Source organism: Podarcis cretensis, assembly GCF_951804945.1.
Source record: "Podarcis cretensis genome assembly, chromosome: 5".
Classification (NCBI taxonomy): domain Eukaryota; kingdom Metazoa; phylum Chordata; class Lepidosauria; order Squamata; family Lacertidae; genus Podarcis; species Podarcis cretensis.
In genome coordinates this window covers 58,332,117-58,355,988 of record NC_137174.1, presented here as the reverse complement: position 1 = coordinate 58,355,988, position 23,872 = coordinate 58,332,117, and the positions used below count along the sequence as shown (strand labels likewise).

At 39.9% G+C, this 23,872-nt stretch overlaps 1 protein-coding gene across 10 annotated transcripts in view; it reads right to left on the bottom strand.

Moving 5' to 3' along the window:
* Nucleotides 1–23,872, bottom strand: part of BTRC (beta-transducin repeat containing E3 ubiquitin protein ligase) — a 128,393-nt gene that overhangs the window by 62,123 nt on the left and 42,398 nt on the right. For 5 of the 10 annotated variants that reach the window (XR_013839335.1, XM_079977442.1, XM_079977446.1 and 2 more), the window contains one exon: nucleotides 6,759–6,836. The exons of 4 other annotated variants lie outside the window; for them this stretch is intronic. Coding sequence is in view for 4 of the 6 variants with exons in the window: in XM_079977442.1 (XP_079833568.1) it covers nucleotides 6,759–6,836 (78 nt within the window). In the remaining 2 variants the exon portion in view is untranslated. Of the gene's footprint in view, nucleotides 1–6,758; nucleotides 6,837–23,872 lie in introns of those variants that run through there. One more of the 10 variants, XM_079977443.1, reaches the window with a different exon arrangement.

The following is a 23,872-nucleotide window of genomic DNA, read 5'->3' as shown; positions in this document are numbered from 1 at the left end:
GTTACCAAGCCACATTCCTTTAACCTTGCAAAAGCTGTTTGAGATGAGTGTTAAGCAGCCTATAGCAACACACTAATGGGAAAAAAATATCTACCGACGTATGACCGCTTCAAATCATGTCAGGAGCAGAAATGCAATGAGAGGAGCTCGGCGATGCAAAGCAGCATCTATCGCCAGACAAAGGTCCAAATTACCACCTGCAGATGCTGCTATGGATGTGGAGAGACTGTCTGGAGTACCACTTAAAAATTACATGAAGTGTAAAACATTGTCTTTTCATAATCTGTGGGGGAAATCAGAATATTTTGAGGTGGTCTGAGGTGGTAAGGAGGGAGTATCTAAAATACAGAAACAATGAGCAAAGTATGAAATGGGTCTGTCTTCTTTTCAATAAACACTGTAATGCTTGGCTAACCTTCTCTCTGCAGCCATAAAGACTAAAAATATACCTGTTTTAAACTAGCAGAAACTGCTTCATATCTATGTTCCATAGCAGCGCAGGGTATATTAACAACTCTGTATCTCTTTGACTGACAAACGTCTTAAGGTCTCACATTTTTAGGTTATGCCCAAAGCTACAAAGGACGAACATGACCAACACACACATCGTATCACAACATTCAGAGGACGGGAATTCAGCACTCTATTGAATGCATTTACCAAGCCCAGAGTTGGTTCCTATGCAGTGAATAAAATGGTCCACAGGTCCTTCCAATGTCAGGATCAAGTGGGCCTACTTTTAATCCTTTGAATCCCTGAGGGCTTCCAAGTTCTCCATCTATACCAATGGATGGATTTTGCAATTGCATGGTCTAAATAAAAAGTTATTTCACAATTCATCCAAAAGATCTCATCTTTCAGCACACCAGCACTTTAATTGGAGAATCTAAATGTTCAATAAGATTTCTTTCCCACCCCTGTAGTCAATAATTACATGATTTATCAGAGAAAGATATTATTGTAGTAAAAACACAACAACGAAATCCAAGAGTACAATCTTCCCCCAAGTCATTTCCAGAGACAAGATTATTAAACTCTTTTTTTCATTGTTCAAACAAGGGCTTTTGCAGCAAAGCGCCAATTGCCAAATGGTAAGAAAATAGTTATTAGACTCTGAAGAATTCAGTGGAAGTGGGAAGTTATACGAACAAATCACTCTTGCAGATTCAGAAAGATCGCTTTCATCTCACTTACAGGGCCTTATGAGACCTCCATTAATTACCCTTAAGGTCTTTCACACAGACTATTTTTTAAAAAGGCAATTTATTTATTTATTTCCAATGAGGTGCTTCTTCCGAAAGTATTAAATAATGCCTGCAAATTTAAAAGCGTTTTTATAAACAGGTAATTAAAAAAAAGGAAGATGAGAATTAAGTCAAGCTGCAGAGCATTACCCAGAATCCACTGTGATTATCGTTTCTATATTTAAAGTAAAATGTCTAGTCTCTGTTGCTTGGAATGCTTGTGGGAAGGGGAAAAGATCTCTGCAGGAAGTCAGCAAGAAAAAATATAGACTAGCCAAGCCAAAACCAAGAACATTTACAGAAACGTCCCCAAAGCTCAGTTTGTCATATTGCAATTACACCTTGCCTACTGTGGAGCCAGAGTCCCTAATTTTGCCACTAGAGGGAAGAATTGTCTCAACACATGGTGATGGCAAATGGGGAATGGGTTTTCCTGAGCAATTTCCATAACAATGCTCCCTTGGCTGTATGTACCTTCTAATTACTCAGTACAATTAAAATGACTAACCTAAAAACAAATGGGGGGAGGAAATGCTCAGCCCATTTCCAACATTTGTGTCCTTTTTTATCAATCAAAACAAGGAGAAGGACAATGCTACTTTGTGTCCCATTCCCGAGCCACTGAAACTTATTCAGTAAAACAATATTGACAAAAGCAAGGAGTACTGAATTGCTTGTAAAACAAAAACTGAAACAGGAAAAAAAAATCCAAACAAAAGAGAAATGTCATGGTATTTAGCCATCTGGTAGCAGCTTGAAAACAAATTGTCCTCCAAAGAGCAGAAATACAGTATGCTTTCTCTCAGTTCACTGGCTTATGAATATAGCTCCCCCTCCTGCCTTTCCCCCTAGATAAGCTAACGCTGGATGCAAGTGGCTTCCGCAAACTTTTTATGCTTATACCATTATTCAAAGGTCGCCCTAGCCAACTGGGCTAACTGCATCTTTTCCCCCAAAGGGCTACTGTATATGTAGCACCTCTTTAAAATGCTCTAGATTTTCTGCCTGCCAATGAAAAGTTTGCCTTGTGGTGGCTGATCTTCCAAGGCTTAAATCCTTCATTTTATAAGGCTAGTCATTAAAAGGGAAGATGGCAGGCAAGTCAGTCATTTTTCTTCCCCATTGACAATTGGTGACATTTCTCCAGCAGCGCACAAGGTGTTGAAAACCTGGCAGCTGTTACCTCCTGGGACGGAGCTCCTTTTTTATCCTCCTCTTGACAGCTTAACTCAATGGGTCAGCACCTTTAAAGACTGCAAAGTATCAGTGAAGTGGATGGCCAGAGTTGAATTACTGCACCCTTCCTAATCAATGTAAACCCTCACTGCAGGTGAAACTCTTCATCTATAGAGGTGCATGGGGGAGGAAAATGTAATGCCCTGAGCCAGATGGGTTTCATCTTGTGGTTTTTTTGTGGTTGTTTTTTAAAAGAAAGGAACAAGCTAACAAGGGGACAGCTACTTTGTCAGCTTCTTGGCCTCTCTCATGGCTCCGAGGCCCCAGGGTTCCAGCCACACAAGAGAAAAGAATTCAGCATACACGTAAACACTTAAAGAAATATAACTAGGGAGATGGCAACATGCTGTTTTCAAAGACTTGAGAGTCCTGCTCAGAGCTTTATTTATCACTACCCACGTTCATTGGCCTGTAAGTGGACACGGAAACAAAAGGTCAGGACAATAGACAACGCAAGCAATTTACTCCATTACGGGGGAATGCAGAAATGCCGCACATCTGACAGACCCGATTAGCATTGAAACAGGGACAGGGGGCAACCACAGAGTTTTTAGGCTGCAAGACAACATTTCTGCTGAACAGGCAAGGATTTCTGCACAAGTGATATTTGGGATAATAATAGTGGATAGGAAAACACAAAAGCAAATTATAAGCACATTTGAAATAACTATTCCTCCTTCATACTGGGTCGCTTTTTCCTAACAAGCGTTCAAGATTGATACAAATTACAGCTTAGACACCAACTCTTTTCCTCACAGAAACATCTACAGCCTACTCTACAGTAACTAGGAAGCGATGTTCCTTTACTTTTGCCTCTCTTTTGCTCTGGCTTGCCCATACTTTTAAGCATCCTGCAGCACAAAATGTCAGAGGCTTTGTATGTCCTCCCCAACCTCTAAATGTTGCAGCTCTGTGTCAAATTGCTGAAGGAAGAGTTCATGAAAATGCTGGGTGGCTGGGACGGGGTGGGGTGGAGAAGGGTCTTGGGTGCCTCACTTTCCTTCCATCGGGAAACTCTTAGGAGAGATGATCCCAATGAAAAGTGCAATGCACATCATTGCAATCCCGCTGCCGTCAGCACATCCCCATGGCACCTTCTGACACGATTTCCTCTCCACAGAGATCCACCCCCAACTCACCCCATAGAGCAAGTCTTGACAGCAAAAAGGCACTTCATTATTACCCCATTTGAGCACAGGAGAGAGAAGCTTTCTTTAAACAACCTGCATTGTGCCAATATTTTTAAAGACAGTAGGGTAATCAAGTTCAGGGCAGCTCCGGACAGCTGCCCTGTGACCTATGCCTGCTGACCCTTGCTATTCATCACTTTCCTTTGGAGGATGAGGGCAAGCTCCTGGGGAGTGACCACTACAATAGACAGATACAAGCCAACAATAATATGGTTCCTACAAAAAGGAACGGGAAAACCCAGATGGCACTGCAATAAATTTACAGATCTTCATTCATGGCTCTGTTTAACACAACCAAAAGCCAAAAGGCTCAAAGGTCCCTGGGGAGCTTCCCCCTCATTGGTTTCTAAAAGCGATCTCTCTCTCTCTCTCTCTCTCTCTCTCTCTCTCTCTCTCTCTCTCTCTCTCTCTCTCTGCTACTAAGCCCCAACTCTTCAGAAATGGAGACGAAGCCCTTAAAATAACAAATGCCTGACCTAATCAATCTACTATTCGGATCCAACACTAAATGATGGCTACTGAAAACTAATTACAGTTTTTGGCAAGAACGTTGAATTTAAAATGGAAACATACAGGTTAAAAAGGCACTGAAGCATTTGAGGGTCTGTTTTAAAAAGACTGCACACATGCACAAAACAGGAGTCAAACCAGGAGACTGATTCAATAATTCACACATTTATTTTTAAAATGAATCAGATTAGTCCCATGTGTGACCTGCCGGTCCATCTGTATTCACCGGACTTAATGGGCACTCTTTTCACACTAGCTTCAGTTTGAAGTATGAGAGAGATAAATTTAGTTTAATTTTCAACAGATCAAGCTATCCATTTTCCAAATGGACCATCTGGATCAGCCTATTAAAATTAATTTATAACTTAGCAGTGAGAAAATTCGTTTGTTAGCTTAAACATAGTTGCCAAAAACTTTGTCCCCTTGTCATGGTTTTCCAAGGCTGCAAACACACATCCACACAACCTCCCCCACCCACGGCCCCCCAGCATTCAATTTCCCCCCAAGTCTTTCTTCACAGAATACATGCTAATAAGACCTAATTATATTTACTTCTCTAAACGGTACATGGCTTTAAACTAGGTTATGTTTCTCTCTGCTGGCTTCGTCTATGCACTGGCGGAGGAAGCGAAGTGTGGGAGGAGCACACTGTCCCCGGCAGTGTGATCCTGGTGGGTGCCATTGCAGCTGCCCCCCTGCCTGTGCTGGGCACCATGCCCCCGCAGGCGACATGCCACACCCCCAGGATGCACGCCAGCCCCGCCCCTGCCTGCTCTCCGCCCCCCGGTGCCGGAACATGAAGCTCCGCCACTGCTTCTATGCAAGAGTAATGGGAAGTGGTCAAAGGTACCCACTAAACATTTGAAGTACATGACTTCCCCTAAAGTACATGACTTCCCGTAAAGATTCCTGGAAACTTTAGCTGTAGCTCTGTAGGAGGTCAGCTACAGTTCCCAAGATTATTTGGGAGAAGTCTTACACTTTAAATGCATGGAGCCAAAATAAAGGCCACCATAGGTTACACCTCCATGTGGAAATGTGTTTTCATTCTGCAATGCATAATAAGCAGTGCTGTATACTTGCCATGTGTACATAGATCAAGCAGATGATGCTTGCAAAAGTTCTCTAACCCATGTACTTGCAGATCACATACTGATGCTGTCCTTTCATGAGTGAGAATGATTGTTGTGAATTTTAGGGTCATTTTACTAAATAAAAGGACAATAGGAAGTTTAAGGAGTGGCTGGATGTCCAGCCTTATTTCCCCCTCCCCCCCACACAACAAATTTGCCCTCTCCTGAGCAAAGCAGAAGATAATATACGTTTGCATTCAAAGAAGAAAATAGAACTGTTTTTCAGAAAAGAAACACATTACTTTCTCGATTCCTTCTAGGTCCCTATGGGACTATCCAGACAGGGAATTTATTTACCAACAGGATATTGAGATATCACAAATGGATCAATGGCAACAGCTTTATCCTTTATGCAATATCACACACACAAAACCCCTTAATATTGGATCTTTCCCAGAAACGGAAAATCTAGATTAAAGGGAGGGTGGGATAGTGATATTGGTTGAAATGTTGATGCCAACAGTGTTGTGTGGATCCTGAAAAAAAAAAAAAGAAATAAGAAAATGCATATCTGAGGAGCATTGATTTCACAAATACATGGCTGGAAGCATATCTGATCTCAAAGATATAGCCTGCAGGCCAATTTGGACTGACTTTGCTTTTCCAATGAATTCAGCCAAGTAATACCTCTTCTTTATTTACTGTCCAAGAAAATCTCAGCTGCACCCTGTTGATGCCAGCTACCAGGCCTCACTAACCAGAATGCTACTGTCTGCAAACTGGTAACAGCAGCTGAAGGTTAAGACTATGGCATAAACCATCAATAACCCTTGTGTGTAAGGGAGTGCGTCTAAATTCCAATAATCACTTTTTAAATTAGCAGCCAATTCTGTATTAACTGAAAAGCCTATTAGCTCACCTTTCTTCTGTTCTGGTTCAAGTTTAGATTAGGAATATAACTGAATGTTTGTTCCTTTAGTTATGGCCACACACATAAGAATCAAGGCCTATTGGTCTGAAAACTTGCCTGATAGTAATACAAACTTCCTATTCCCCAAGAGGTCAAGGGTGGTTGCAGAATACGTGGATCTCTTGTACAGCACATGACAAGGAATTCAGTATCCATCCATTACTAGCTCAGCAAAGAATCACACCACCTGCTTGACCCACAAGACTGCTCTCTAAGGCACATTACTGGAGCAATGTACGATACATAAGAAAGTAAGCTTGCATACTGCTCTGGAAAGATGTGAATTAGCTCCAAGGTGCCTTCCAAAGAATGATTGTTGTAACTTGAAAACTTATATACTCCTTCAGGAAAGAGAGAGGGAGGGAGGGAGGGAGGGAGGGAGGGAGGGAGGGAGGGAGGGAGGGAGGGAGGGAAAAATAATAATAATTCCTTTATGTGTTTTGTATCTTTCCAAGTTGCAAGGGATGTCAAAGGACTCTAGGTCATTCAAGTAAAGGGGCTGGGTGGGTTTTGCACACCTAAATTCAGTGCATACCTGCCTGAGTGCATTCTTCTCGGGAATGATCTTCCTGGGGGGCTCGTCATTGCTACAGTCTTCTCTCTCAGATGAATTCTATGCAGATGAGAGGGGAAAAGGTGGAAATCATTAATTCAGATATTTTCCTTTCAACACTGATCTAAGAAAGCAAAAAATCTGATGTTTTCAGCAACATTACCTATGAGTTTTCACTTCCTTTGAATTCTTTTTGTTAAGACGCGTCAATATTTTTTATTTTGTCTGGCACGCAATTGGATAAATTGGAATGAGTGTCTGCCATAGACATAGCCTGTGACATATCCAGTATCATGAAAAAGAGCAAGCCACTATAAACAGACCCTAGACATATTCCTTCATGACAGATACCCGTCTAATTAAACAAGACTTTCAAAATATTACAAAGTCAGATTTTTTGTATTCCCAGCATGTGTCCAAGCACTTCCATAATGCTGGATCTGAACTCTTCTACATAACTAAAGTGGGATGCCCTGGCTCACAACAATACTAGGGTTTAATACAATGGAATTACTTCCACTTCAATGACTTTGATAATGAACGTTAAGAACCTAAGAAGAGTCTGCTGAACATTCAACTTCATTGGATATCCATGACTTCCAATGTTATGGGAGAGGGAGAACAACTTTTTTCTATCTATTTATAAACTTCATGTCACCTCTTATTTGCCTTCTCTCTAAATTGGGAAATCCCAACTACCACAATCATTTTGGTTGCCTTTTTCTGAACCTTTTCCAACTCTACAAGGTCTTATTTCGTGTGAGGAAACTAGCACTGCACACAGTATTCCAAATGTGGCTGTACCATAGATTTGTATAACCACCTTATTTGATTTCAATTCCCTTCCTAATGCTCCCTAGCATTGAATTTGCCTTTTTCACAGCTGCTGCACACTGAGGTGAACATCTTCATTGAGATATCTACTAGGATCCCTCATTCCTGGTCAGCCACAGACAGATCTCCTGAGCATATATGTGAAATTATGAATCTTTTTTGCCTTGACTTTACACTTTGCATTGAACTGCGTTTTCCATTTTATTGACCATTCACTCAGTTTGGAGATGTCCTTTTGGAGCTCTTCACATTTTCTTTTTGTTTTAACAACCCTGAGCAATTTAGTATCATCAGCAAATTTGGCCACCTCTCTGTTCACTCCTAACTCTAGATCATTTATGATCAAGTTATGAACAGGTCCTAATACTTATCCTTAATGTTTCCATTAAGATCAAAAAGCCTGGACAAATAAAAATGTCTTCAGCCTTTATTTAAATGTATCAACTATGGGTGCCAACCAAATGTTGTTTAGGAAAAGCAGACCACCTTGGAAGGTGGTGGGCTCTCCTTCACTGTAAGTTTTTAAAAAGGTGTTAGCTAGCCATCTATCAGGCATTCTTTAGTTGTGATTCCTGCACTGCAGGGGGTTGGACTAGAGTGATCCTTGAATCACTTCCACCTCTACAATTCTATTTTTCTGAGATTGTATAAATGGGCACAGTCACTAAGAATGACTTGTCACATGTCGTTGTCCTAACTGCCATGCCCACAGATGGGTCAGAAAGCAAGGCATCACCCACTGATCGTAATACATGGTTTGGGTAGTTATTTGGGAGACATTCCTTTTAGGTACTTGAATCCAGAGTTGTTCCGGACTTTATATGCTAGCAACTGTATGTTACAAAATTAAGGATCACAATGTTTAAAAAATATTTTTATGGGACTTAGAAATGTAGCATGCAAACAGCTCCTGGAAGCAGTGACTTTGTGGAAAGACCCAAATTAGTCCTGTGAGTTGCAACCTAAATACTAAGAGGAACACAGAGGAACTCCAAAATACCATGCCACTGTTACAATATAGTTTAGCAAGCTGATATATTTGCTACGTACTGATACTAGCTGTTCCAGAAGCTCTTTTACAGTTGAAGACTTTGGTATAAATAAAGAATGTTATATAGGATATAAAAACAGACAGGATTTCTACCCAACAAGTATTTTGGCTAACCCAAATGGTAAAGACTGAGTTACCATGAATCGAGTTTGGATAGGAAAGGGTAGACAAAGCACCATCCACTGTCTTGGTCAATCTACTTATAGAGTATGTTTTAAGGAACGATCTGAAACTGGAAACAGACTGACTAATGATGAAGGACATAAGTCTATGAAAAGGTTAAAATATGGGTGGGAAATATGGAATTAATAACACAAGTAGAGAAGAAGAAAAAGTAAAACTAGTACATACATTATACTTTTAGGGTGGTACCTGAATACAGTACTAACAAGTGGCAGCACCAAGAATAATAACATATATTTGAAGCGCATGCTCCCTTTTTTCTCTCTCCTTCGCCTTCCTTCTAGGATAAATGCATTACCAAATGCCATGGAATTCAACAGCCTTTATGTTGCCTGTCCCAACATGCTTCAAGTTTACCAATTTCTTCCTTGAAACTAAACAGCTAATTTGAAACCTTTGTTTTATTCATTATCTTTATAGGTGGCAAGACTAAGAGGTTGGCTGAACAAAGACCAGACAATGACTGCCAAGTGCATATGGTGGCTCACAGCTTGCCGTCGCCCCATTCTACTGCACCAACACAGCAGACTATTAAAAAGGAGCGCTGCTCATGCACTTTTGTCAGCAAGTTAAGTTACGCTTGGCAAAGGATGAAAACTGGAAAAGATTATGCTCCTTAAGAAGCAGCAAAGATGGAACCGATTGCTTGGAAACTGGAAATCTGGTTTCCATGTGGACAACAAGCTTTAGAACACAGGAAATTCTTTGCAATCTTTAGATTCTGCTATGCATTTCAAAGGTGAAATAAATAAGTACATCTGCAGGCATCACTCCTCACTGAACTGCTCATCAGGTTTTCATAGCACTCTTTGGGACCTAGGGTCTGGGCCCTTGGAAGCAAAAATTAGGAATTGCTGGTGCCCTCTATTGACCAATAAAGGAATGTTTTGAGTGAAATTCTAAAACTGTGAAGACAGAATACAGCATCAAAGAAATCAAAACTGCAGTAAAATCACATGGGAGGGAGAAAGCAGAAGCCTCCCCACAGCCCACCCCAAAAGATGTGGGTGAAAACCCTGACAGCTCTTGATCGTACTAGATTGAATGCTTTCTTTTCACCAGGCTGCTCTCATTTGACAAATATTTTTACAAAAGCAAGATATGTGGAATCTCTCACACAAGCAGTACAATTTCAGGCATGAAGCACAAGGCACAATTAATCAGGTCTTTTTTGAGACCAGTTTACCTCATAGTATGTGCTCTGGTAATCTTCCCCCACATCTAGCACTCAGCAAGCCAACATTTCCAGAATGACAGCTCAACCCTTGAGCTCAACCCACATGGTACTCGTAGAAGGTAATGTCTGGAATTATCCCATGATCACCAAATGCTTATCAGAAAGACAGTGGGATTATGTGGGGCAGTGAAGAATGGAGGACACACACAAAATCCCACAATAAAAATGCCTCCTATAAGCAAGCATTGGATATGTAACATATCTGTAAGGAAAGTCTGAAAAGAAGTATGAGCTTCCTTGGCCTCTCTTGTGAAACAACATTTCCATGGAACTTAATCATGATTCTAGTACAGAAAATTCTGGGAAAGCTGAGCATGTGAATGGGGTTTGAAATTCTTATCTTAACAGTTAGGCACACTTGAACTATCAGCAGCAAGGTAAAGATCACTTCTCTTTTACAATGCTAACAGGAGCATGTTTTTGAGACAATCCTATGTTCTAATCTTAGACAGTTAAGTGTCTAAAAGAGACCCTTGACAAATTCCATTTGTGTGAGAAGACTTGTAATTAACAGAATTCACTTGCATGGCAACATAGCTACCCCAACGCTTGGTACTACCCCTAAACCCAATACACAATTTATTAATATCAATGATATAGGAAACTCAGCGGCCACCCCTACCTAAAATGTCCTCATAGTCGCACTGAAGCAATTTAACTGTGATATTGCAACTTTCATGCCTATAAACCATCCAAACAAATGCTGGAATCAGATGCAATGGATGGATGAAAGCATTCCAAAGGACTATCAGCTGAACAGAACCACCTTTTAAGACAGCCCCTCATCTCACAACAGATATCACAATAACCATGCCAACTACGTCGATGCTTTTCTTCTTCTTCTTCTTCTTCTTCTTCTTCTTCTTCTTCTTCTGAGGGTGGGAGGAGGAAAAGACTGTACTTGCCAGCACTAATTATAAAGCCATACAGATGCAGCACTTTTTCAAATGTCTATCTGTGTGTGAGAGAGGAACCATGTCTATGCAGAGAGCACTTTTTATGCTTTCAAATCCTTAATCCTGTTTGGAGCTGTCAGTGGGGGTTAATGGAAGCTTTGGATAGGAGAATTCCAATCTGGTTGGCAGATGGATAGGTTGGTTATAGCTGCATAACTATGTCTTGCCTGCAGGCACAATTCAGAACACTGTTAAAGCAATATAAAGTCGCTGTCAAGCTGAACCATTTGGATCAGTAGCAAGGAGAAATAATAATAAAAGGAGTTCATTTCTGGGCCTTGTGCGTTCAAGCTAGTATGCAGAAACTGATTAATTGTCGTCGTGTGCTGGTCGGCTGTACCTCCAATTCCTACTTCTGGAGTAGATTTTGCATGCTAATATAATCATTCTCCCTCTTGAGACATTAGCAAATAATCAAATGAAAAACAGGATCATAATTTACTGAGATTCGGGCAATTCTCTATGCAAATTTGACTTGTTATTGCTGCTGCCTCGTTAATCTGAATGCCTTTGACAAACTCCTTTGATTTATGAACTCATGACAACTCCAATGTGTATATATTTTGCTAGATTGACATTATCATTAAGAGTGGGTGGACTGAGCTCACATGAATGGCTGATTTTATTCGCTGGTGTCGGCTGCTCAACAGCTGAGCATCTCCTTTGCACAAAGCCCCCAAGCGCAAGGCTCTTCCCATCTACCCATCCATTCATCATCTCGATGTTAATTGGCCCAGGCTTTAAGCAAATTTTCAACACGATTTAAAGGCATGATGACACTGATTACTGACCCTCTGCCATACGGTGCCTATTGATTAACCTGACAGAGATGATGAGCTTGAGGGAAACTAGGTGTGTGGAGACCTCAAAGGAAAAAATATATATTGTTTATGCAGGCAAAACACTTGTCATTATCCCAGAGGCCAGAATTGGTCTTTAAAACATCCTATTGCCTTTAAAACCTGCAACCAATAAGGAAAATTGCATGCTTGCTTTGGGGGGAGAAAAGCAGTTACAAATGTCTTGTCATGCGCATTCCCTATTTTAGCAGAGCTTCTGGTGACAAACAAATCTCTTCCAAACAAGTAGGACTTATGCAATAGACAAGGATATCTGGAACAGGGGCAGAGGGAGATGAGAAGAGAAATGAAATGAGCTGGTAGGGATTAAACATGTATAGCCTGACATGAGCATTTCTGGTCTATAAAACTGAGACACAGAAGCAGCAGAGTCAGTTTGCAACTAATTCCGTAAGTACCTCAAGGACAATCTATAAGGTCAAACACAACATTCTAGGTACTTTGGCAGGCTGATGTTATGTTTCCTGGTAGTCCAGGGGAGAGGTTTTTGTGCCCAAATTGGATTTCATAATCTTGTGGGACACTGCAGGGGGTAAGCAAGTAAGGGCTGAAAAAATGCATTTGAATTACTTTTGCGACTCTGCCACAGTATGGATTAAAGAGAAGGAGGGAAATAAATGCCAATCTAATGGTTGCAGGAGAGTAAAATTCCTATAGTCCCTTTCCAATAACCTTTGTAAGTGATAGATGAGTTCAAGAGCCTTGCAACTGTAAAGGGACCGTCAGCATCCCGATTTCATAAATGCAGTTTGTCAGATTATAAATCTCAGCTCCTTCAAAAAGCACTAGTATGAAAACTGACATAGCTCGTGCAAAAGAAAATGTAAACTTCTTTACAAAAATTATGGGCTCAACACCCAATTAAATCATTTAACAGACTCCATTCTCTCATCTCAAGAAAAACAACACACTTATGGCCAAAATACACCTTTTGCAATGTTAAGGTTTTGAAAAGAATCAGGAAGCAATGCCAAACAGAAACAAACCTCAGACTAGTTCACCAAACTATAGAGAATGGCTTGAGCCCTGAAGAACTGTGTCAATGATCTGCTCTCTGAACATTCAAACACACTGCAACAAACCAGCAATGCAAACTGCGTTTTCCTAGCTTTTAAGAAGTTTCATGTAACTGAAGATTTTATTTGTAAGAGGCTTATGTTTGCACAAATATGACAGTAATTTACATTATCATCAATTAAAGGGAGAGTGTGGGAATGTAATAATCTTTACAGGTAGTCTCCCTAGTCATCTGATCCAGTGCTATAGGAAATGAGTTTGTTTCCTACAAATTAAAAATACAGGCACTCATGTGTCTAACTCTAGCTTTTAAGGCAAGTTTTAAAGAAACAAATAAGCAATTCCTATAAGGGTGGTGGAAGGGGACAATATGAAACGGTACTTTTCTTACCATGCTGAAGCACAGTATTGACTTCATAATATAACCTATCTATTTATTATTTTGAGCCATATCTAAAAATGCTACAACAGCATGTGTCACTGCAGAGATGGGCATCAAAACTTCACGAAAACACAAAGCAAAGTCAATGGCCACTTCTTTTTCTTAATTTCAAATTATTCATTTATTAAAAAGATTACAGTTAAAATACTTCAGTATCATACAACGGCATGTATAAAAGCCCATGTGCATGAAAATGATAAAAGATTTTCAAAATCATCTAAGATTAATATAGCCAGATTCTTGTAAAATAAAAAGAAGCAACCTAGATTATTTTAAGAGCACTAGGTTTTATCTATTAAACAGAGTCTATGAAAGAAGGAAGTCTTCCTGGCTCATATTTATTTCCTAGGAATTTAAAAAGGAACAAAAGTGGTACATTTTAAAATATTCACAGTTTTGAACCTTAAAAGCTAGTTAACTAGTTCACTTCAATAGCATCTTATTTATACAAGTATATATCCAGAGAAGGGACGCAGGTGGCGCTGTGGGTTAAAGCCTCAGCGCCTAGGACTTGCCGATCGAAAGGTCGGCGGTTCGAATCCCTGCGGCGGGGTGCGCTCCCGCTGCTCGGTCCCAGCGCCTGCCAACCTAGCAGTTCGAAAGCACCTCCGGATGCAAGTAGATAAATAGGGACCGCTTACCAGCGGGAAGGTAAACGGCGTTTCCGTGTGCGGCTCTGGCTCGCCAGAGCAGCGATGTCACGCTGGCCACGTGACCCGGAAGTGTCTCCGGACAGCGCTGGCCCCTGGCCTCTTAAGTGAGATGGGCGCACAACCCCAGAGTCTGTCAAGACTGGCCCGTACGGGCAGGGGTACCTTTACCTTTACCTTTATATCCAGAGAGTTTCTGAGTATAATTTTCCACATATTAAGTGAAGAACATTTGCTTCTGCTAATCAGGACATCTGGTTATTTTTATAACTCAGACATCTGCATTAAGCGGAGCTGTTTCTTAATTTTCCTAACAAGAAGTTAAGATTAGAACTACAGAAATGTTAAGGAATTGTTTGTGCGTTTTCTTTTTAAATACAGTATGTATTTTTATTACCTTTTTTGACTATACAATTTTATGGCTAAAGGACATTGGACCATATTTACCAACACATTTTTAGAATAATAGGACAATAGGTAAACTGCAATACCAACCAAGAAATGTTTATAAGTTACTATCTATTGAAATCTCTATTTCTATTCTCTACATTGCTCATATATTCTCCCCTACTGTGTTGTCGCTTCCCCCCCCAAGTTACTCTTTGAAGTTTTATGTAAATCCAGCTTTGGCCTTCTATAATTGCAAAATGTTGGAAGGTACAATTTGTGGGCTCCGCTTTAACTTGCAACAATGCTACATCAAAGAGGGAAACCAGGTCATATGCAACTGGAATGAATCTTTGCTTGTTTGCTCCATTTTCATATCTTTGTTTACCAAGGGTCAGCAAACCTTTTCAGCAGGGGGCCGGTCCACTGTCCCTCAGACCTTGTGGGGGGCTGGACTATATTTTGGAAAAAAATAATGAATGAATTCCTATGCCCCACAAATAAAATAAAGAGATGCATATTAAATAAAAGGACACATTCTACTCATGTAAAAACACGCTGATTCCAGGACCATCCGGGGGCTGGATTTAGAAGGTGATTGGGCTGGATCCAGCCCCCGGGCCTTAGTTTGCCTACCCATGGTTTAAACACACAATATTTTTAAAATGCTGGATTCCAGCATAGAAGAAGCATCAAATTCAAGAATTGGTCACTTTCATTCTCCCCTCTGCAATGTACGGTAATTTAAAACTTTCATGAAGAAAAGAAGTTGTCTAAGAACACTTTCCGAGTAGAGAAAGAACAGCACAAAAACAGACTTTGAACCAATAGTGATATGTCACAGGGGTATCAAAAACATATTTCTATCACTAACAAGAGGCAGCAGGAGTCAAAAGGTCTGGGGAGGCATTCTTTTTTAAACACTTTATTTATTAAAATTCTCTAGACACAGATTCTTCTCAATATTATAGCTTAATCTGCATGGGAGCTGCAGGCACTTGAAAAATGCATTATAAGGTAGGCTAGCTTCACTGTACGTTCTGTATCAATTTTTCCAGATACAGCTTTCTAACTTGTACTCCAATACAGTGGTACCTCTGGTTACGAACGCTTCAGGTTACGAGCTCTGCTAACCCAGAAGTAGCTGCTCCTGGTTGCAAACTTTGCCCCAGGATGCAAATGGAAATTGTGTGCTGGAGGCGCGCGCGCAGTGGGAAGCCCCATTCGTGAAAGCACGCCTCACAATAAGAACGGTTTCAGCTTAAGAATGGACCTCCGGGACGAATTACATTCTTAACCAGAGGTACTACTGTATTTGTATCTGCTATACAAAGCCAGATCCAATGTCTCTTAAAAGTAGCTGAACCCAGAACTCTCTTACCAATCCTACCCCATAAAACATATCCAGCATTCCTTTTGACAACTCCATACATCTTATACCATCTTTAGGTCCTCATGATCTTGCTATGCAAACCCACTCCCCTGCATGATGACCTAATGCCAAGATCACCTTCAGATCCATGGGCATTAATGGGCCTGACCCAAGGTGACCCTTTGAAAACAGCAACCAGTTGGGAGAAAAGTGAGAGTGAGGATTCAAACTTAGATGTTGGTAAAACTACCGGTAAGTGATGGAAATGCATGAACTGTATGATTCAAGCACATATGGCATCCTTTTGAAGCCTATTGCTTGTTTAACCTCTTTCCTTGACTAGCTCTTTGTAAGCCACACCTAAGCACTTGCGGCATAGTGATCTGAAGAGCTGAAGTAGCCAAGAGAAATTTTTACAGAGCTGATCGACATTGTCTTGTGGCTCCTTGCTGGAAATAAGCAAAGGGATAAGTTCCTCTTGAGAAGTTCCTGGAACAGAAGCTTGAGGAATTCAATTTTTGTGAATTCCAGTATGACCCGCTCTGATCTGCACTTCCTGGATTAATGTGTGGAATGGAACAGGATCATGTTTCAGATTTTGCATGTCTGTGAATTTTGTAATGAAGTTCTCAATTCAAAAAAGTACCAAAATGCATTAAAAAGTATTTTAATATAGCATACATTTAAAAATGTGTACACTGTGATAAAATATGTATTTAAATACTTATTTGTTATTTTAAAAAATCAAATTCAAATTTTAAAGCACATTTAAAGAATTGTGCATGAATATATGGACTTGAAAACAGACCGATCCATCCATTCTAGCTTTTTGCTGACCCACAATCTCCTTTCCTTATTATCTGAACACTTGACTCACACCAGAAGCTACCCTCTATTCAAAAATACACTCCATAGCTTTCAGCTGTTGTTCCCAGTTTCTCAACTTGTGATGGTCAAGCAATGTGGGGTGGTCCAATTCCTCTCCTCCTACCCTTCTCATTCATCCCTCTTCCTAATGAAGCATACTACCTGCTTTCTGCACCAAAGTTACTGGCCATCACTTAAGTGTGTAATTATCACTCCTTCAAAGCTTGCAGTCTAGAAATCAGTCTTGCTCTTTGAAATAAGTAGTCCATACCCTACTGATGTGTGTATACAACCTAACACAGGAGAGCCACCTAATAAGTTTTATAACAGGGTGAAAGATCCCACAGTAATTTAAGATTCACCGAGAGACCTGCTATTAAGAATGGGGGACAGACTGAGGGGGAAGCTACTACATATCATCAGAGAACAGAACTACGGCTTCACCTTGCTCATTGCCCAGTGATTGAGAGAGGCTGCTTGGCCAGGTTAAGGGAGCAGCTGACCTCCACACCCAGCTACAAAGACAGCAGACTACTAGGGGGATGTGGCAGATCACCACGGCAAAAGGCACAGGTTTTTGCTTACAGACACATATACAAAGCAACCACAGAAACTTTGCTTTGTTTCTTTGTTTTCTGTAGATTTGTTTGTTAGGTAGAGTCTTGTTTGCATTTGCACAAAAACTCAGTAAAATAAATAAAATTAAATTAAATTAAAAAGCAACACAAAACACATATGGTAGCTTTTCTTTCCTGTTCTAACATACTGTACTCTGTTTTCAGGATACAGCATATGGATGATTCCAAAGCAAAAGTTGCGGGGGAAATCAAACATACTTCACCCAGCATGGAGCAAAATTCCATGCAAATCAAATCATGTTGCCAACTTATGAGGCATTGTTCCTCTATTGTGCTGTTTATCCGCTGCTATTTTACTATGGTGTACCCCTCTACATCACTATGATCGAATCCTTAAAAACAAGGGTTTCAATTAACAAAATCTAACTTTGGAAAGCAATCTATCCATCAAAAGAATGGTTTCCAAAGGAATAAACATTTCCTCACTGACTGAGACAGGGATGTTAGTTTCCCTTTGGTTCCATCAAACTACAGCAACATGGAAGGCAGGAATATTTGTACAGAACAGCTCTTGTACCTAAAGGCCAGTCAGATTTTTGGTTTTTAAAGAAAACTGTACAGCTTTAAGCCAGGGTGTATTAAAAGCCACTATTCACACTCCCTTGCTTGGACATGAATGGCCTATTAAACCTACAACATATCTGTTTTAGTTAACTTCTGGGTGGGGAGGGGACCAGGAGAGAAACAAAATGTACTTAAATGCAGGGCTCCCCCCCTCCCTTGGGCTGAATGCCTTTCATCCAATAAGACATTCAAAGCAGTGACCCAGCAAATGGATTGAAAAAGCAATCTTCCGTCTGAGTGCCACATTATCCTTCCTATTCAGTATTCTCCGAGAGAGATCTCAATCAGCTGGGTGCGTGTGTAAGAGACAGCGCAGCCCATTGCTGGGTTAATTAAACATTTGACTTTAACACCCTCCCATCATTAAGCAAATAAAAACAGATAATTCAAACCACACTTCATACATAAGGTACACAACAGACGTCAAAAATTTAGAGAGGCCCAGGCCCCTAGGGGAGTTCCACTGGGGAGATAATCAGTTTAAATCTTAGCTGGTTTATCAATTATTCTATTGATTAAAGTGGAGAGATTATGCAAGACTCTGCTTTGCCACATGGGATAAACGTCAGAGCAAGACAAACTCGGAAGGCTCAAAACAGTTTTGGAAAGCCAAGAGACCAATATGAGTTCATTACAACTCACTTGAGGCACACAGATGAGAAAACTGATTTTGCTTTGTTTATTTTAGGGTGACAGAAGCATTTCTGATCAGAACTCTGTGTGGTTATCTCAACTGAAGCTTTACAAAAATGCATGTCATGGAATTTAGGCATCTTTTTCTGCACATTCAAATAGAAAACTAATCCTGGAATACATTTAATAGATGCTGGTTCAATAATGAAAGATACAGAATTTCTTGTGCCCAAACAAGCACTTAAGCATCTTACAGCACTCATATGTACCTTCCGGTCATTGGGATTTTGAGTCAAAAATTCACACACATTATAATTTGGAAGCGGGGGAAACCTGAGCTTTAAAGCTGATCAGATTTTAGTAATGAAGTGACATCATAAAGTAGTTGGGGGCAAGAGCAAGGCAAAAAGGAGGGCTATATAGTCACTGCATTGCAGTCCAGGAGAAAAAGCAGGTAATGAGGTTCAAGTCACACCACCATTTTTCTGAGGCCCAAGGGGAGGGTTTGAGGGGAATTAAATTTACAAAATCTGGAGAAAGGAACAAAAAATAAACCAGAAACTGTGTGTCTTTCAATGTACAAATTCCAAACAGAAGAGAAATAATCTTTGTATATGGACATGGACACACTGGTTCAAGATGGCTAGTTTTGTCTGCAATTAGTATGACCATTACTAAGTGATGACACTTTCTGTTTAAAAACAGTGTGGTTTCTATAACAACATGGTTAAACAGTTTGACAAAATATTCATTTAATGTGGTCTGTTAATTCCTTTTCAGAACTTCTCCATGGCCAGATGTTTCTTTCATTTGGGCAAGGCCATATTGAGGTCTACAGTCTATTTCTACAGATAAACACATATAGACCTTCCTCTCTGTTTTTAACAATATAAATGACTTTCACTTTCTATTTTATTTTGCATCCTATTTGCTAAATGGTTAGATAATGCACTTAGGTACATGAAGAGTGCAGAATTCCTTCTCTAACACTAGGTAGATTTGTAATTATTGTTTGAGTTTCTTTAAAACAACCCTTAAAGAATGTATAATTTTAAATGAAGTGAAAGATATCATGTGCTACCTAAATTAGGCATAACTCCTTTCATGTTCTTATTTGCAACATAATTTACTACTGTGTGAGATATACTTCAATCTCACCCATTCCTAAAATGTTAATACCTTCAACGTTACCAGAAATTTTACATCTTGATTCCGAAAGCTTTATTTTAAGCTAAATAATTCCTTGAAGACTCACACTTCAGCAAGAGGATATCTAGCAGATCACCCAACCACCAAATGAAGCTTCAATGTGAAAACCTTGGCTGAGTCAACCTCATTCTTTTCAGGCTTCTTCGTGTCTTTTTTTCTTATTCTACCATTTCTGAATTTTAAACTCTTAGGAATAGTAAGCTTTGTTGAATAAGAATTTGGTCACATTTTGCTGTTGTAAATCAATTCATCAGCCCAGATTAAATTTAAGAAATCTATATTCTCAGGAAATCTCCATCTTCCCCCTTGGAATCCAATGCTGAAAAGCACTGAACAGATGCAAGTGCAGTTCATTTCTATAGGGATGCGTCAGCTGATCACCTTGAATTGCCATGTGCAGAAACAAATGTGCAGGAAAGAAGTTAAATTAGCCAGCTGCAGCCAAAATGACAAAATTGTGCAGGACTGAAAAAATAAACAAATTTGATGTGGCATAAGCACTTGTAGACCACAGCCTACTTCAAATGCAGGAAGTTTCCTGGCCACAGAGAGTATCTGATGAAGTGCAACACGAGCCTTTGTAGACTCCAATCAATGACATCAGATGAGCACAGTAGACAGGAAACTTCCTGCATAGAAAGTAGGCTGCAGTTTACAAAAAGCTGCCACAATAAAGGATAACCTTCTAAATGTCTTGGTTAGGGTATGTCAGGCACATGAGACCCCCACCTTGCAAAGGTTTCAGTACATGGATGGGGCATTGCCTTGGACTCCATGGTGGAAGAAAGACAGTATAAATCTAAGAAAATAAGGTGCTTAGGGTGCCTTTTGAAATGGCTGATACTGGGTTCAGAAGCGTCTGACATTGTTTACTTGCTAACCTTGTAACAAATTATATGTGCAATGTTGTCACTGAACTTATAAAAAAGAAAGGAGTGTGGTTGAGGACAGAGACAGATAGACACATTGGCTGATGGTTCCTTTTTTCATTCCTGTTATTCAGAAGGTACTCAATGTCCACAAGACTAAATATAATTTATTCTAATGTATGAAATATGTGGTTGTAAGCATCTGGTTGGATACTGTTAGAACAGTATGATGGACTACATGGGACACTGGCATGATTCAGAAAGCTGTTCTTACGTGCTGGTGCTGTCAAACACCATTCCATTGTTGCTGCTGTTGCTGTTGCTGTTGTTTGGACATGTCCAAAACTAGAACATTGGAACTCAGTCTTGATGGAAATAAGAGCTATCACTGGATGCAAATGATCAAAGACCCTTCAGGCAGCAGTAGATGGCATCATTCGTGGGGCTGTGCCGTTCACCTTCTTCTTGCTGAGTCGCTGCAGCATACCGGAATGGAAAAAGGGAGGCGTGCAGCAGTAGCAAGGTAAGTATAGTGCAAACATGCCAGCATGACTGGTTCCACTGTTGTGTTTGCACCATCATGCACTTGTTGTCACACCCTTCATCCTTTCTGTCCTCATAGGCTGCAGCAACTCAACGGGATGGAGGTCAGGTGAGTGCTGCAGTGCCACCACACCTTTAGGTATACTGTTTAGATGCCACACTGCAAGAAGATGTTGAGATGACAACCCATCTATTAACAGCAGCCTAGATGACCATATGTCAGGAATGGAAGCTCCAGCTCCAATAGAGGCATTGGTAACAAGAATCTGGAATACTCTTTAATTATTGTTTTGAATTTTGAGTCACTCATTTATAAATGCTTAATTACCATGATGAAATTTAAGAATGAAGTATTTAGAACAATTGTGAATGTAAATTAGATTAATGTATTTAATATGGAATAAGAGAGACTGGAAATTATCCTATACAAAGGAAATTATTATGTAAATTGAAGTAGCTGCAATTTATACTAAAGCTATGATGCCTAACGGATTGAGAATTATTATGTTAAAAAAACAACAACCCTGGAATTTTATGAAATTTTATTTAGGTATGTTATCAGTAGAATAAAGTCAAGATATCTAAGGCTAACAATGGTTTCCCTCTTACCTAGCACCTTGCATTTTCAACTGTAGTTCCTATACAGAGCAGCCCACAGGCAGATCAATATTTACTAAGCCACTGTACTATTCAACGTGATCTTAAAAGATACCCTGGTCTTCCATCCCCCAAATTACTCTTGCCAGGGCAACTAATTATACTGTACTCTATTGTAGAAAGCAACCACTAGCTGCACTTTTGCCATTAGACACAATACATGACTGAGTTTCATCTTGGAGGTGTATAGGACTAGCTGGAAACCTAGAGGAAAAGGTGTGACAATGGCAACACACAAACCCGAGCTTGTGCTTCCTCACTGTAGAGAACAGGGTACACATGCAAGCTGCCCTGGAATTACATGCAAATCCAATTATACATTTAAGGTCCCTGTCCCCCTGCTGCTTCAGATCTCCAATCTCTTGCAAAGCCAACTTTAAAAAACCCCCACACAACAACTTACATTAACATGCTGTATTTTACCCTCGCCACCAGAAATACTAAGGGTGCTATTTGTAATTGTATTCTTTTAAGAGGTTTGTTCTCTGCAGCTGTTTTCTGCTTGCAGTGTATTTTGTGTAATCAGCACATCATCATAAATACATTGGCTGTTCCCCTGAGGGGAGCTGTCAGTGTTTAATTTACAGAACAACCTGGCCAATGTGAATTCTAACGCTACAGCACTAAGGCAAGGAGTTACCACACTCAGGGAAAAAAAACAGGTTTCTATGAATTTTTATATCAAGAGCTGGTCCCAGGACAATTTAGGTTCAGAAATAGATTATTTTAAAAAAGCTTTTTGCACAGTGTATGAAATGGATTCTTTACCACTTACAACTTAACTCTCCCCTACAGGCATTAAGGGGACTCGGACTTTCTGTAGAAAATACTCGTTTCTGTAAACACCAACCGGCAGGAGGCAGTGAGGCTTCTTTAAAAAATAATGTTTTACTGAAATTAATGAATGATACCCATGCCAAATAGTATTCTGCTAAATGATGGAGTAATAAGGTGCTTCAACTTTACAACTCATGTTTTACCTGTAGGTTCCACAAAATTAAGACTGTATTCTTGAAGGGTAGCACTATAAATATACAGATACCCTCCTTTTAAAAACTGCTTCATGCTATTTATTTGGGATTGGCAAATTAACATTTCAGCTTAGTGACACACAGGTTTTTCAGAGATTTCTCTTCCACAAAACCCTATGCAAATAGAAACCTGGAAACTGTGTTTGCTGATGCACCATTTGAAGGGGTAGGCGTATGCACCTAAACCTAAAGCAACGTTTGTATGTTGAAAATTAATCCAACAGAAATTTATTTAAAGCAAATTTGGGGAAGAAATCCCATACATTTAAAACTGTGGCTAGTGCCTAAGAATCTACACCCAAGCGAATGTGTACTGGGCCTAATTCTCACTAAATTAGTAAGCTTATGCCTAGACTGTACCATACTAAAATTGCCTCCACATAGCAAATCAGATGTTAGGAGGAAGATTCTAGCCCGACCTTTTCCCCGACATGCTTGTGTCCAGTGTGAATGGACGGGGGATAGAAAACTGTATAAAGTAGCATGATTCAGTCATGTGAGGCCCACACTTGCAGTCTGCAGTGGTACGACCTCTGAAAGAACAAGGCCTAGTAGTAACTGCAGCCCTAGGCATACTTTATAAGAAAAAAGTACTACTGAAACCAGTTGAATTTACTGTATTTTAAATGTTTAGGGCTGGGCTGAAAAGGAAACCATCAAAGTCTGAGTCATTCTGATTCTAGATCATCCCACAGAATGAATCACCCATTAAAGTTCTACTTGAATGAATATCTCAGCAAAGCTCAATTCACCAAAGTTTGGAACTAACTGCAACTTCAGATTTTCATTTACCAAGTTAGTGGTAAACACAGAACGGTTGTAGATTTACAATGCTTTATATTTACATTGTCCATAATTATGACGTAAAACTTGTAGAAATGAAGCTTTACCATTGCCTCTATTAGATCCATTGAAAGATTATTTTGCAAGAACCATTAATCCAAGAAATAGCATTGTGGGAATTAGCAGAATTTCCCATTTCACACTGCAATTACTCAATTATCTTAAGTAAATCCATAAATATATTTAGCTATTTTTGCATCAAAACCAACAGCTTTGAAGACACAGTCCATTAATAAGACAAGTGTGACTATAT